The following is a 14,375-nucleotide window of genomic DNA, read 5'->3' on the forward strand; positions in this document are numbered from 1 at the left end:
TTCTTCTGTTGACTCACTGGCTTTCCTTGATGATCTGCTCCAATGCCTTCACGTAGTCCTTCACTTCCTTGGCGCCAGTCAATGTCAAATCCCTCCTTTTTCCTTCAACTATAACCACGGGGACTGCCTCGATATCACGAGCTACCTGCTGCAATGTGCGCTTTAGCTCGGGCTCCCCCATTGACGGGTCGCGGATAACCCCCCGAGCGTCTTGCTCTGGAACACCTGCATCCATGCAGGCGCCAAGTATGGTGTCTTCTTCACCAGGATGCTGTCCCAGGGTCCAGTATCTCTTGTAGAGACTGCCGACAATCTTGCCCGCAGTCTCGCTGCCCCGATCGCGTTGCATCGTCTGAATGACACGATGGGCTGGCGTCGTGTCACCCGTCATGCCTTCGTAGTGAACGTCCACACCCTCGCTGTTGAAAAGTGTCCTCATGCGCTCCTCAAAAGCAGCCAGCGCCAAGGAATTATCCATATACTTGTGGTGGAGGAGCCATTCTCGCCTGTCCACATTCGCGGGAAGGTCGGGTTGAAGGATGAACGGGGTGTATGAGGTACTGAATGTCACTTCAGTGGTATCCACGGCGGACAGGGCCTTGTCTAGCCTAGGAGGTGTGAGCGACACAATTGGTAGCACTATGAATTGAAAGATTCACCTTAGCTTGGCCAGATATGTCCTGGTGATGTTAGGAGCTTGAGGTTATCTCGGGGAGCACTGGGCGCGTACGTACCACGGGCAGATGATATCGAAGATGAAAGTTACTTGCAATTCGTACATTGTTTGCTGCAAGTCCAAAAGTTCAATGGTAGAAGTATGCGTGATAGAAAGTCGCATTTGAATGGTCGTCACGACGAGCGATATCCAAATACTGAAGGCGTCATCGTGCGGGGGCCCGGATGACCTACAATGATTCCCCTAGAGACCACCAGGAGCATCAAACTTGGCGCCTCAAACACGTTGTGTTTATATTCTCTTCTCTAGTCAAAAGTGACCTTTGTTCCTGTCGACTTGACAACCGCACCCGTCAAGCGAGCCACGTCAATGTCCTGAGCCTCGCGCATGGGCTTCCCACCCACGGCGTCCTTCCGATGTGCCCTCCCAGGACCATTTTCTCTCTTGGGCTGCACAGTCTTGCCATCGCCGTCCTTTGGCGCGTCCTTGCCGAACCGCTTCTTATATCTTGAAGCATCATCCTCCGCCAGCTCCAGCTTCAGCTCGCGGCCCAACATGCGGTTCACCCACCACTTTGTGGTCTTATACTTCCTCTTGCTCTCCCTCTCCTCCTCATCCCCCGAGTCCTCGTTGAAGTCCTCTTCCGTCTCGATGGGTTCCCGGAGCTTGACGAAACCCTTGACCGCCCACGCGGCCGCTTCAGGTTCCTTGAACTTGACCCAGCCGTACCCTTTACACTTTCCACTGTCCTCGAACTGAGCCACCTTGACGAACTCGATCTCGCCGCACTTCTCAAATTGACGGTACACGTCCTCTTCGGTGGTCTGGAAACTCATGTTGCCGACAAAGATCTTTCGGCTGGCTTCAGCCACTTTCTTGAATGCGTCACCCTGGTCTTGTAGCTCTTCTGCGCCCTCAGCTGGCTTCGCCGGCCGCCCTTCGTAGGATGTCGAATCTTTGATCAGGAGTTTCCGCCCTATCCACTCGGTCTCCGACAGCGCGATAGCGGCCACCTTTTGGCCAAGGTCTGCAAAATCGACATACGCAAAGCCCTTGTTCCGTGCACCGTAGCCATCGCCCTTGTCCTTGTTCATAGGCAGCTTCACTCTGGTGATACCCTCCTCAGTAATGACACCGCCCGAATTCTCCACCAGCCATTGTTTGAGCTCCTGTGGTGTGACGGTGAAACGCAGGTTGCCAATCCAGACACCGTGCTCGCCCCGTGGCTGCTCCTTAGGCGCGTCGTCCTCGAGATCGTCCTTGGTAAGATCGCGGTCGTCGTCTCGTTTCTTGGGCGCGGTCGCAGACTTTCCCTTTTTGAGCGCACGCTTGGCTCTTTTCGAAGGGGGCTCAGGCGCGGCGAGATCGACCTCGAGTTCTTCGACGGATGCCTTGCGTTTTGACCGTGTTGTCGAGTCTGTAGTGCTGGCCGTAGTGGTATCGGGCTGGGTTTCTGGCACTTGTTCCGCAGCAGCCTTTGCGGCTTTGCGTGCGCGTTTCTCTTCTTTGCTGGACATTCTGGCTTCTCAAGGTTTGGGGAATAATTACCCTTTGCGAGTTGATCGTGGTACGTAGTAATAATAGTCCAGAGCAATCAATCAGATGCGGCAGGAAATTTTCTGGCGATTGGCACCCTCGATAAGCGATAAGTAGCCGCCATGGGCTTTGTGGGGGTGCCGCATGACATGCTTCACGTGGTGAGAAACTTGCTACGTATTCGATGCTTTGTGGGTGCCATCTTTGGCGAAAGCTGGGAAACATATGATTAGAATCTTGGCCGAAGCTTTCTAGTAGTCTTTGAACCATGCATGGCGACATCTAATGCGCGCGGACGGTCAAATGTTGACGATAAACCTTTGGTCGGTGTGGCCTTGGTCGGTAGAAGATGAAAAGTCGCAAAGACATTTCTCGATTCACGACGCTGCATGTCCCAGTTCATAATTAAACCGAGATTGATGGGTTCTCTGCCAATTCGTATCGTCAAAGTGACAACACTCTTCCCATTGAAACGAACTGAATCATGCAGCACGAAATGCGAAATGTTGGATCAATGCACTCTCATCTTATCACGTGTGACTGCTTGGCTCGAGTCGGCCGTGGGCTCCACATGTGCCGCCGCCGCCTCTGTCTCTTTGTTTCTGATCCATTCATCGTGCCACTTCTGTCAGCAAAACAACTATCACTGTTGCAGCCTCTGTCGTTTGTAGTGCTGTGACTGTCATCTTCGCCCTCGTCTGCCGAATCGTTGTCACGAAGGAAGAAATAAAGACTTTGTGCCGGACCCGCCCGCTGGACTACCGAACAATACCTTGCAAGCCTTTTCAGCCCAAAGCCGACGGACCTTGTTACTCCTCACGCCCACACATCCTCCTCATCCGGGAGGCTGACGACACCGCTCGGCAACCACCGCATCACCTGCGAGCTAGACATTGCCCAAGGACGGCAGCGTCGGATTGTACAGCAAGCTTTTTGCTACATTCATCTGGTCGCTTTGTATGACCATTTTGCCTTGCGGCTGCGGCGCTTCTCTCCAAACATGAACGTTTTACTCTCGCCACAGCCGCACGTCCTACCTCACTACCACGAGAGCCCTCGCCAGTCACCGCAGCGAGGTGGTACGTCTAGGCTGTTCCTTCAGCAGACGCCGGATGCTGACTCTGCAACGATAGAATCTCCACTGCACGCCATGTCGAACCGAAAGCGAAAAGCCGACGACGATGGCGATGAGGCCATGTCAACGTCTCCGTCCATCTCCCATCGACCTCTTGCACGCCCGTCCAAGAAGGTGCGCAACAACGATGCTCTCGGCAGGTCCTTGAGGCTGCCACGTCTCCTGGAGACCCTGGATGCCGATCAGCTGCGAACGGTTCTGCAGCATATCTGCGAGCAGCACAGGGAGATCGGCCAGGAAGTCGAGTCCCAGGCACCTCGCCCATCCGTGGAATGTGCCATCAATGTTCTACAGGGCTACCAAGACAGGCTCAAGGCCGCAGCACCGTACGGGGATACTAGCCCAGAGTACACCTATCATCGAGTGAGGGAGAACTTGCTCGCGCTACTCGACGCTCTCTCGGACTTCACTCCTCAGTTCCTCCCTCCCATCGAGATGCAAGCTTCACTCTCTCTTCAATTTCTGGATGCCGCCACCAACTTCATTCACGAGCTGCCCGACCTGGAACTGCAAACCTACCGCCACCACAAAGAGAACGCATACGAGGAGATCTCGAAAGCCTGGGCACTGGTCATCAACGAGGCTTCGAAAAAGGCTGGAGGCTTCAACCTGCACTCGAGTGGCTGGGATGCCACACTGAACCGCCACAACTCCCGCTCAGACGGGCGGTTAGCCACCGCCGTGGCAGCCATGGGCGAGAACGTCGGGTGGATCAAGCAGAACTCGCAAGCAGCTGATCAAAACTCGATTCTCAACCAGCTCATGTCTGGTTCATACGGCAGTCCCGTTCGCGTGGGGCCATGGTAGCGCCATCGCCCATGCTTTCACAATGGTTGGCCGAATCACCAGTAAACAAGACGCACGGCCTTTTACGACGTCACGACGACTCTGCTTCCGTCATTTTTGCACATTCCCACCCGGCGTTCACTCGGTCTCATGCATAGATTGGAGAGGTACATCACTCTGACCGGTCGGAAATGACTTTACGGGCGTTGCACTGTATTCACGATGTACCAATTTGGTCGTCAGATGGCATTCAGCGGGTTCCTTTATATCAGAATTGTTTGTAGCCAGCTCCCTGTTGGCGTTCCTTTGTAGCTAGCAAGACATTTTACATCAGTTGGTGTGTTCACCTGTGCAAGTGAGTTGTATGGATGTGGCCGGACGGTCATACTCGAGTGCAATAGACTCTGAATATTGTGTACGTGGACACTGACATATAGTAGACACAGCATTGTACGGAGGACGCTCTCACAAGTAACTTCCTGCCAAGGCACTGGGCATATTGTGGACAAGTGAATGTAAGTGAGGCAGGAGCGACTGGAGTGTGTCGGTAATGCAGATGGGCGTCGCCGGGCGGTCACGTGTTTTGGTGACACCACTCGCGCCGCCCCTCGACCGTGAACGCGCCTGCCTCGCTGGCTGTTGTTGACGCTGAATGACAATGCTCTATGTGTCACTTTGAACAATAGCACTGACAGCGTACCACCATACTGTCTGCAAAGCGGAACTGCCTCAAGATTTTCATACTCGCCAATCATCCATGAGAGTATAATCCCGACATTACCCAATATGCCTGCGTAAGTACTCGCCCTCAACGCGTCATTCACGGCCGCGACGGACGTTGCTAACCTTTATCTAGCCCAGGCCAGCAGCACCAATCATGGCAAAACCCATACGACGAGCCTAAACCCCGCATGTCTTTGTGGACTGCGCAAGAGATTGCTACCATTGCCTCGAAACTCGACAAGCAGCTTGGCCCCGAATACATCTCTGCTCGCGCTGGCCCCGGTGGTCAACGCGTGCACTACCTGACCGCAGAAAAGTGCATTACCCTCGCGAACGAGGTCTTTGGCTTCAATGGCTGGTCATCGAGCATACAAAACATTCAAGTGGACTTCGCGGACGAGAACCCTCAAACATCTCGCGTGAGCATCGGGCTGTCAGTCATTGTCCGCATCACGTTGCGTGATGGGACCTACCACGAGGACATCGGCTATGGCAGCATCGAGAATGCCAAGGGAAAGGCCATGGCTTTTGAAAAAGCAAAGAAGGAAGGCACAACAGACGGGCTCAAACGTGCACTACGAAGTTTCGGAAACGTTCTGGGGAACTGCATCTATGATCAAGACTATGTGAAGCAGGTGGTCAAACACAAGGCACAGCCTGTGAAGAAGTTTGATCCCAACAATCTTCATCGGCACTCGGACTTCAAGGAGGATGTCAAGGTGGATGAACCAGCAAAGGCGCCTGCGGCACCAGCAGCTGCGATGCCAGCACCACAGATACCGCCCCCTCAGGCTCGGCCCAAGATGGAGGCGTCAGAGTCGTTCGAGGATTTCCTTGGAGGTATGCTGTCCTCAGATGGCTTTGAAGAGCTGTAGGCTAAGTTCAATGTTACAGAGCTCGATGAGGCGGACTTTTGCGTGCCTGAAGACGGTCATCCCGATGAAATAGTGCTTCCAGGCCCGCCTGAGCCTGCACCGCGACCCATGCAGCCGAATACCTCAAATCGCCAGCCGCAGACGCCGAATCAACCGGCGCCAGCGAGGCCGCAACAACAGGCGCAACCACAGCAGAATCGTCCGGTGCCACCGGCACCACCACATCAACAGCCACGCCAAGGGGCCCCTACTGCCGCGCCAGCGGCCGTGCCCGAAACCGTCGGCTTTTTCTCCGCGAAAGCTGTTAGCCAGCTTCCCGAAGCCAGTATCCAAGGTGAGGGCGAGTCTCTCCTGGCTCCTCGCGGGCAGCAGGCTTTCAATCCTAAGCTTGAAAGCCCGTCGATCCGCAAAACACCCGGCATTGATCATAGCGCCTCGAAACCATTGTCTCGCAGCGGGCAGCATGTTCCTCCGAGTAGTAGCCAGGCTCAGACATCCAACGCCGGCAGCTTCACGCCAGTACGTCCGGGTCAACCGAGAACAGCAAATGCGGTGAACCCCGGGCTGGACCACGCAAGGCGGATCGGAGCGCCTGGAGGGCCGGGTAGTCCCCTTGGCAATCGCGGGTCGTTCCGTCAGCCGACAATGATGAAGAGGCCGCAACCTGAAGGAGGCCGTCCAGCTTTGGCAGACCTTCCTGCCAATGCGAATGGCAACCCCCAAAATGGGATCGATGACATGGATGCGAAGAGGCAGAAGACGGCTTGATCAAATGGTATCGTCATTAATGTCCTAGGCGTTGTATGGGTTATGAGCAATGTTACGTTTGGCGCTGGTAGTGCTTGGGCCATGTCATTTGGAATGATATACAATTGTTCTTGTTCTCGTGATGTCTAATGTACAACAAAATGTAGTCTTCCCATTATTTACTGGCATTCAGTCTCCTTAATCCTTCCTGAGCTTGCCGAGAGCCTGCCTTGAAATCGAGCTTCTTGCACAGGTCGATACTTTGGGTATACTTCTTCTTGGCGAGTTCCTTCTTCCCTTGCATGGCTGCCACATCGCCCCAGTTGCATAAAGCCACGGCACACGCTTCGTCGCACTCGTCTGTCTTGTCATCACCCTTGACGTCCTTGGCATGGACGTAGGCATTTTGGGCCCAGTTGGCTGCGGCCTCGAGGCAGTCTTTCCTGGTGTTGGGCATGCTCGAATCGAAAATGGTCTTCAAGGACTCTGTCTCGCTCAGAGACGATTCAGTGGGGGAGTAGAGGGGGTGCTGGGCAAAACAGGCAGCGAGGTTGTTCATGATGACAGCCCTGTGGCAGGGGCTCTCGCAGTTCCGTAGACCTTGGAAGAATAGCGGAATGGCAAGATGGAATTCACCCTTTTTCTCGTAGTTTCGCCCCAGGGACTCCATCATTGCGCCAACCTCGGTTGGTGTCATCCAGCTTGTTTCGCCGGGTCGCGGTTTACCGCTCTCTCGTCGGCGACGGAACTCCTTGAGCGTCGACTCGACGGCGTAGACGAGGTGCTCGTGTGAAGCATCGGGGTCTAGGACATGCTGCGAGGCGTACAGCTCACCGAGCTTGACCGACGTGGAGATGGCCTTCTGCAGGAGTCTTTCCCGTCGGCGCCACATGGTTTCGGGCGTATCGTCGTTCTGGGCGAGGTACATCTTGGAGGTGTCGGTTCCCTCGGGGAGTAGAGATGGTTTGGGCGCGTCCTTGAGATAGCCCTTGTCGTCGATTTTGTCTGAGTTCTTCTCCATTTCGCCGATCCACTCGAGACATTCTTTGCGGATGTTCTCGAGGACCTCGATGCTCTGCCCAAAGTTGCCCTGCTTCTCCAGCCAGAAAGCCACCATGATCCTGATGCCCAGGACCTCGTCTGACCAAATGTCCATGTTCAGCTGTCTCGTCTGCGCCATGGCGCGCCGGTAGAACTTGAGCGCGCGCTCAGGATCGGGGGTTATGGTGGTGTAGTAGATGGCTCGACGCAGTGAGGTGGCGACCGGCTCCGGGTAGCGACTAATCTGTGGGTTGAAGAAAGTCTTGTAGAAGAGATAGAGCTGACTTGTCACGAGCGCGAACGTAACGACGGTCCTGGAGCAAAGAGTCAGCCTGGGCTTTCGACCGCCAAAAGCACGTGTTTCCTCACAGCACTATGAGGGCAGCAAAGGCAACGGGGTTCCCGCGGAAGAAGGTGCGTATTTTTTGCTTGTTCGACACATGCGCCGCATTGCGAAAGCTGACTGTCAAGACGCGACCTAGGAATTGGCGGAATGTGAGCTTGGGCATGGGCGGTTGCCGACGACCCTCGTGGTGGTTGTTGCCATCGTGCTGGTCCGAGTACAATCGACGTTGCTGAGGGAGAGACACTATGGCGCGGACGTTGAGACTCGATGCACGCCATTGTAGGGTGAGTGAGATGACGCCGAGACGCGACGCTTGCAGGCACTGGGAGCCAAGTGGCCGCAGCGAGGCTGTGGCTGTGAGCGACATCCTGGCGTTGAATTTAGTCGCTTGTCAGGCAGGGCCCAGTCGCTGGTCCAAGAAATCGAAGTTCACGATGACGATGGCGCGGTTGATTAAACCTCCGCATGAATAAGCAATCCACAGCTTCTCATTGGCTGCCTGCTCGAGCTTCCAACGTGGGGGTGGGGAACCGTGGAGAGAGGTCTGAAGCCGAGGGACACGATGTGGCAGTTCAGCTTCCTATCTCACTTTCAGCCACTCCACGTACCTATAGTCCCATCGTACCAGGCATCATGTCAGGAAAGTTTGAGCCCAAGACTCCTGTCAACCTCGACCCTCCGAAGGACGACCCTATCTCGCCCGAAGAGCTGGCCAAGGCAAACGGTACGTCCAAGCTGCCCCTCCAAGTTGTGAAGCCTGCAACCAGCTAACCTCACATTACAGGCGAAGACGGTGGGAAATGTTATGTGGCCATCAAGGTGCGTGGAACTCACGCGTGATAAGATCAGAAGAGCTCATTTTCTCCAGGGCAAGGTGTATGATGTGACTGGCAACAAAGCGTACCAGCCTGGTGGCTCATATCACGGTACGGAATAGTCTCAACCCCCCAGGGCAAGCCTCTAACGACAATCAGTCTTTGCAGGCAAGGACGCTTCGAGAGCTCTTGGGAAGACATCTACAAAGGAATACGATGTAAGCGCCGATTGGTCCGATCTTGACGACAAGGAGAAGGGCACATTGAACGACTGGGTGACCTTCTTTTCTAAGCGCTACAATGTCGTTGGCGTAGTGGAGGGCGCTACAAACATGGAGTAATTCTTACTGTACTCACAATAGACAGCCAGGCGCAACAAGCTTTCTATACGATGATCTCCCGTGTGTTCACGTCGTCAGTGAACTCGACAGGTTTTCTTGTCAATGGAAGAAGGATCGTACATGTGGAACAATCTTCATCAACGCCCCATCCACTGTGGCGCTGCTCGAATTACATCTCTGTTTCCAAAGGCCAATGAATTAGCTGAATAGGTACACGAGTCTCAGATATCGACATATCATGCAATGACGGAGCTCGAAGACACGCCGTGTTGACCCATTTCAGGGCAGATCCGGTTGCAGTGACTGGTGATTTAACTTGTGTTGTATATCTATTGCAGCGTAAGCTGGTCTTCCGGTGGGCAATCGATAGGGCTGAGAGCCAACCCTCATACAAGGACGAGGTCAGGAGGAAAGAGAAAAGTAGGCCTGTGGCCAGGAGTGACTCCGGTTGCGGGAGCAGGGGAGCAAGCCTGGCCGTGCCGTCGGGTTGCATGAGCACTGGCAGAACGTGTACGTAGTAGTCAGACGGGGAACCTGCTAGATGCGGACTACGCAGTATGATTCGGTAACGCCTCTGACCGGTATCAACGACAGATTTGTCGACACGTCGACCATCTGCGGCCAGGTGTTCGGATGATAGCGCGCGCGTGTGCGTGTCAAGCCCCCAACTACATGTGTCGTCGGGCACCTGCAGCTACGCGCAGGTGGCAGCACGCCGACAGCGGGCTGGCAGCCGTGAGTCATTGGATGAGACTGACGGACCAGGGAAGACGATCGCATTGTGCACATTGCTTGACCGCAAGTGTTGATACGTACCAGGGTCGTGAAGGAGAGGATTCGTTGTCAGAACGAGCGTTGTAGGCTATGAGAGCTGTTGGTGCTGAGCAGCTCGCGGCTCGCGACCTTCTGTAACTGACCACAGAATCAGTCGTCTAATAAGCGAGAGCTTGTCTTAGGCGACCCCTGTCCGTCGCCCATCTTGCAGCTTGCCACACCCAGCACGACGGCCACATCGCGTCGGCTCACTCCTTGGCCATACGTTTTGGGGACAACTCGGTCACACTGAGCACGCACATTTGCATGTAGCGTAAAAAGTCAGGTGCGCAATCAGCAAGCGGTGTGAACGCGTTGCGCCCAAGTTTCGGGGCGAATTGTACAAGCCTCCCATCAATCCGAGAAACATGGAGCGGCGATGTGGTGATGAGTTAGTTGGGAGAAAGGGGATTGGACTGGATGCCTTGCAGGGGAAATTCAGCCCAGCAGAACGTCTGATGATGTCGACGAATTGTGGCTTGTGATTGGCGGATCTGCTGAATCATCCGTGTAAATGCGGGGCAGAATGCGAACCACCTGCAAAGCACTGTGACTGTGAGCTCGATACCGAGTTGGGCCAGCTGCCCAGTCCCTGGAGCCTAGACAGGCCACAGGCGGGCGGCAGGAGGTAACTGGGCACCTAATCACCTATGACTGTCCTCAAGTCTTGGTAGGTGTTGAGCCGCATTTGTCCAAGAAAGTGAGGCGGCTCCATGTCACTCATGGACCAGCTCGTGCCATGTCGCCGCCCCCGAGCCGCTGTCGAAACCCTCTCATCCCTGAACCTTGATTCTTTACCATTCACTTCCCTATGCTCAGCTTAAAGGAATGAGAGAACTTCTTTACAGTTTGCGGCAGGTCTCACTAACACGAACTGTTCTCGCCGAATCATACAGTCGCTTTCATCGCCACCCCTCAGCTTCGACCGGGGCGCAACACGCAGCGCTGGTCTGCATCTATCCTGGAAAGGTCTTCCTAGACGAGTCTAAGGTCTGATCACGACTCGGAAATCCTAGTTCACGTCCTTTCAAAAGACGGAGCCAGTCACTCACCAGTTGGCTCCCCTGCTTTGAGGGATCAAAGTGCCCAAAAGTCACCATCAAGTGGCCAAGATGGAGGGCTGGTCGATGCAGATCAACCCCTCGGAGCCCTTCGCCCCCGGAGACTTGGAGGGCGGCAGTATTCCTGGTCCAGATGTTCAACGATGGCTGGGCCACGAGCGTCCTTTCCACAGCAACCTGACACCTCTTGGGTTCAATCCGCCAGAGCCTGTCTACTCCCTCAGCTTCGGCCCGAATACCTCGGACTGGCATCACAATGGTATGCCATCAGACTGTGATACAGACCCCGTGGACTCCGGCTATGGCAGTGTTATGCAATCATCCTCGGAGCCAATGGAGCATGCGACGCCGCACCGCAGCCCATACCTCAACCTTTCCAACGAGGTGGGAGATCAGCTGGCGGGATTCCTTCTGGGCGGATCGGAACGCCATCTGATGCAGAACCAAAACCGCCAAGTTGGCCAGTCTCAGTGCCCATACCCTCCACTCCCACAGCAGTACCAGCAGTACCAGCACCGAGACCAGTTCCAGTATCAGCAGCAGCCTCACCAGCAATCCCAATATCAGCACCGAATCCAACAGCGGCAGCAGATACAACACCACCAACCGCATGAGCCGGAAAAGCAGGATCGGACTTTTAGTTCCATGGGTGACACCGAATTCTGGTGTCATTCGTGCAATAAAGCAGTCAAGACCAAGTCGGAACTGAAGTAAGCCTCGCCCATTCGTGCTACAGGGTGTTGCGACTGACCAGACCAGGAAGCATGAGGATCGCCACAGACTACCACACAAATGCGTGGTGCCCGGCTGCAAAAGAGGAGACAAGGGATTTGCGTCTGTCAATGACCTAAACCGCCACCTCATGACTGTCCACCGCCGGCATGACTTGGGAAAAACGTATCGGTGCAACATTGATCAGTGCTCAAAGAAGGAAAAACCCTGGAACCGGTCTGACAATTTCCGACAACACCTGTTGCGCATACACGGCTTGGAATTAAAGCCTGGTCAAGGTTTATCAAGTTTCTTGTACCAGTATGTGCCCCCGCGTGAGTCAAGGAGGCGTAGCTGACAATTTAATCAGGAGCCCAGATACATCCACTCCCCACACCGTTCAAATAGAGAGGGAGCATTGGGTGCATGATCCAGAATCGGTCGATGGGCCCAGAGACGACGCCCTGGCAAGATCCCATGCAGAGGCACAATTCACTGATCCCTCGACGAGTATCCTAACCGCCGAATCCTCGAACCCTGAGCCGTCCATGGCTGGCCAAGCTTTCGACTCACTCGCGGGACAGTGGGAAAACGAGCCAACCCCCTACTTTGAGTTTGACACGCACGAACCGCAAGTCTCCCCAGAAGGGCAGCAGCTGAGCCAAGACATAGACGATTCCTTGGATAGCGATGAACGGAGTGACGAACAAAAGATCGAGATGCTAAGCAGATGGCCGAAGAGTATGCTTCGCAAAGCCCTCGCTTCTGCCTCCGCTGATGACACAGGGAGAGGTCCCCTGTCCGGGGCCCATGGCGTCAAGCCCAAATGCGATGAATGCCACAAGGAGTTCAACAGACCTTGCGAGCTGAAGTAAGGGCCCAACCTCCATCTGGACGTCACCCCCGCATACTGATTGTCCTGGCCAGGAAACACATGAAGCGTCACGATCGGCCTTATGCCTGTACCGTTTGTTTCAAGCGGTTCGGGAGCAAGAACGACTGGAAGCGACACGAGGGCACCCAGCATGAGATCAAGGAGCTTTGGCACTGCGACCTTGGCTGCCACAAAGGCTTCACCCACCGCGAAGCGCTCGAGACCCATCTGCACGCCACGCACAAAGACTTGGAAGAGGCGTCCGTCGAGGCGAAACTGGCCAACAACCGCACCGGACTGCACGGCAAGCCGGCGTTCTGGTGCGGCTTCTGTGGAAAGTTGTTGACGGTCGCGCCGGGAAAGAAGTCGGACGTGGAGCGGGCCGATCACATTGATAATCATTTCATGGGACGGGACAGCTACGAGCTGGGTATCATTGAAGAATGGGAGCAGATGGAGGATTGCTACGACTACGTTCCTGATGTTGGGTTCAAGCGGAAGAGGAACGGCGTGGATGCGCCAGAGAGCTCGAGGCCGGCGAAGCAGCCTAACAGCAACAGGCGTTCATGATGACACGAATAACGAGAATACTTATGATGATGCAAAATCACCTTGGGCGAGGCGTTTGTGCTTTTCCACGTGGAGAAAGCAGCCACACCTACACAGTTGTGGCTCGTGACCAACTTTCTTCTCTTGTCACGACTGGAGGAACTGCACTCTGGAGCCTGTGATACTCGAGCTGTAATATCGATTCTTGTCTGTGCTTTGCGGCCCAGGCGCCTGGTTCGCATGAGCCAGGTGGCCCTGGCCTACTACCTCTTGGCCTGCTGGTCACTGTTGCACAGGACAGCAGTAGTCGGCTCCCCAACATCCAGTCACCAGGGGCCCGGGGGGTCCAGCGCGTCGTAATTCCACGGAGGCGGAACGGCCTTGCCAGGGGTGGCTGATGGCTCCAAGTCAAGTTTCTGACTGGATGTCCAAAGATGCACCCACCCAGTCAAGCCAAGCCAGCCCGCTCGAGGCTCATCACAAAGCACGGAGGCGTAGGTTGTACGGTGAACTTAATTACGCTACTTAGCGAGCAATGTTATGCCTACTAGTACCTACTTTGGCGTCACCCACATTACGTACCTAATTAGTGGCCGCCCACCCCTGCCACGGCTTGCGTTCCAGGAATCCGGTCACGTAGGTACGGTAGGCTGGTGCGGGCCCTGTCGTTGTGAGTTGTGACTGACGACAACCGAGTCTGTATGTGATGGCTCCGCGGGGCTGGGTGCCGTTCCCAACCTGGTGAGCTGAGCCGGATTTGCAACAAGTTGCAGGATTGTCGACAGGGTCTTCGGCACACGGGGTGACGGGGGGTCACCACTGCAGTCACCAGATCACCAGACGCTGAGTCGCTCTTTACAGTGCGTATCGAGACGGAGGCTCACCCAGCTTCACTCGACGCAAGCAGCTGCGGTTGATGATGAACCCGTGTAATCTGCACGAGATGGGACCCAGTGCAGCGCGCGCTGCGATGCGACGGAGGCAGGGTGCATCAGACCAACAGCCAACACGACACACCCACCCATGCCCGTCGACATTGGGAGTTGCATTAGCACCGTGGATGAGCCATAATTGTCGCAGCCGGAGGCGAGGATTCTCAAATCCAAAATGGCGATTATTTTGCACACGCGCTGGGTATCAGTGCGTTTATGGCGCCTGTCGTGTTCCCTGAGCCATGGGTGGGTGCGTGACCTGGTTGGGTCGGTAAGTTGTAACTTGGGTTGCCCATGGATGATGACGGGTGATTGGATTCGAGCAGACATGCCAAGTCGACCGTTAAGGTACGCTTCCAACAGCGCCAGAGTGTTAAGACACACGTTGCCGAAAACCCTACGTGCGATATACCC

At 55.1% G+C, this 14,375-nt stretch overlaps 6 protein-coding genes across 6 annotated transcripts; 4 read left to right on the top strand and 2 right to left on the bottom strand.

Annotated features, from left to right (window-relative positions):
- Positions 1-13: 13 nt before the first annotated feature.
- F5Z01DRAFT_682884 (putative RNA binding protein Rnp24) lies at positions 14-2,193 on the bottom strand (the record flags this gene model as incomplete). Its single annotated transcript, XM_046265800.1, has 3 exons — positions 14-603; positions 629-680; positions 997-2,193. The coding sequence occupies 3 exons, from the start codon at positions 2,191-2,193 to the stop codon at positions 14-16; spliced, it is 1,839 nt and encodes a 612-aa protein (XP_046116044.1).
- Positions 2,194-2,832: 639 nt separating this feature from the next.
- F5Z01DRAFT_662023 (Cut8 six-helix bundle-domain-containing protein) lies at positions 2,833-4,508 on the top strand. The gene is made up of 2 exons (XM_046263918.1): positions 2,833-3,291; positions 3,346-4,508. The coding sequence occupies exons 1-2, from the start codon at positions 3,213-3,215 to the stop codon at positions 4,152-4,154; spliced, it is 888 nt and encodes a 295-aa protein (XP_046116045.1). The 5' UTR covers positions 2,833-3,212; the 3' UTR covers positions 4,155-4,508.
- On the top strand, positions 4,509-6,585 carry F5Z01DRAFT_662024 (uncharacterized protein). The gene is made up of 3 exons (XM_046263919.1): positions 4,509-4,927; positions 4,990-5,696; positions 5,751-6,585. The coding sequence occupies exons 1-3, from the start codon at positions 4,920-4,922 to the stop codon at positions 6,497-6,499; spliced, it is 1,464 nt and encodes a 487-aa protein (XP_046116046.1). The 5' UTR covers positions 4,509-4,919; the 3' UTR covers positions 6,500-6,585.
- Positions 6,586-8,447, bottom strand: F5Z01DRAFT_752326 (uncharacterized protein). The gene is made up of 2 exons (XM_046267070.1): positions 7,889-8,447; positions 6,586-7,833 (listed from the first exon to the last, which is right to left on the bottom strand). Exons 1-2 carry the CDS (start codon positions 8,230-8,232, stop codon positions 6,654-6,656), a joined length of 1,524 nt encoding a protein of 507 aa, XP_046116047.1. The 5' UTR covers positions 8,233-8,447; the 3' UTR covers positions 6,586-6,653.
- A 51-nt stretch (positions 8,448-8,498) lies between these two features.
- Positions 8,499-9,021, top strand: F5Z01DRAFT_638763 (cytochrome b5-like heme/steroid binding domain-containing protein; the record flags this gene model as incomplete). The annotated part of the gene is made up of 4 exons (XM_046262400.1): positions 8,499-8,589; positions 8,650-8,684; positions 8,734-8,791; positions 8,840-9,021. The coding sequence occupies 4 exons, from the start codon at positions 8,499-8,501 to the stop codon at positions 9,019-9,021; spliced, it is 366 nt and encodes a 121-aa protein (XP_046116048.1).
- Positions 9,022-10,785: 1,764 nt separating this feature from the next.
- On the top strand, positions 10,786-13,145 carry F5Z01DRAFT_250908 (uncharacterized protein). Its single transcript, XM_046258490.1, has 4 exons — positions 10,786-11,605; positions 11,655-11,927; positions 11,977-12,477; positions 12,534-13,145. Exons 1-4 carry the CDS (start codon positions 10,947-10,949, stop codon positions 13,048-13,050), a joined length of 1,950 nt encoding a protein of 649 aa, XP_046116049.1. The 5' UTR covers positions 10,786-10,946; the 3' UTR covers positions 13,051-13,145.
- The last annotated feature ends 1,230 nt before the right edge of the window (positions 13,146-14,375 follow it).

Source organism: Emericellopsis atlantica, assembly GCF_019669845.1.
Source record: "Emericellopsis atlantica unplaced genomic scaffold F5Z01scaffold_23, whole genome shotgun sequence".
NCBI lineage: Eukaryota > Fungi > Ascomycota > Sordariomycetes > Hypocreales > Bionectriaceae > Emericellopsis > Emericellopsis atlantica.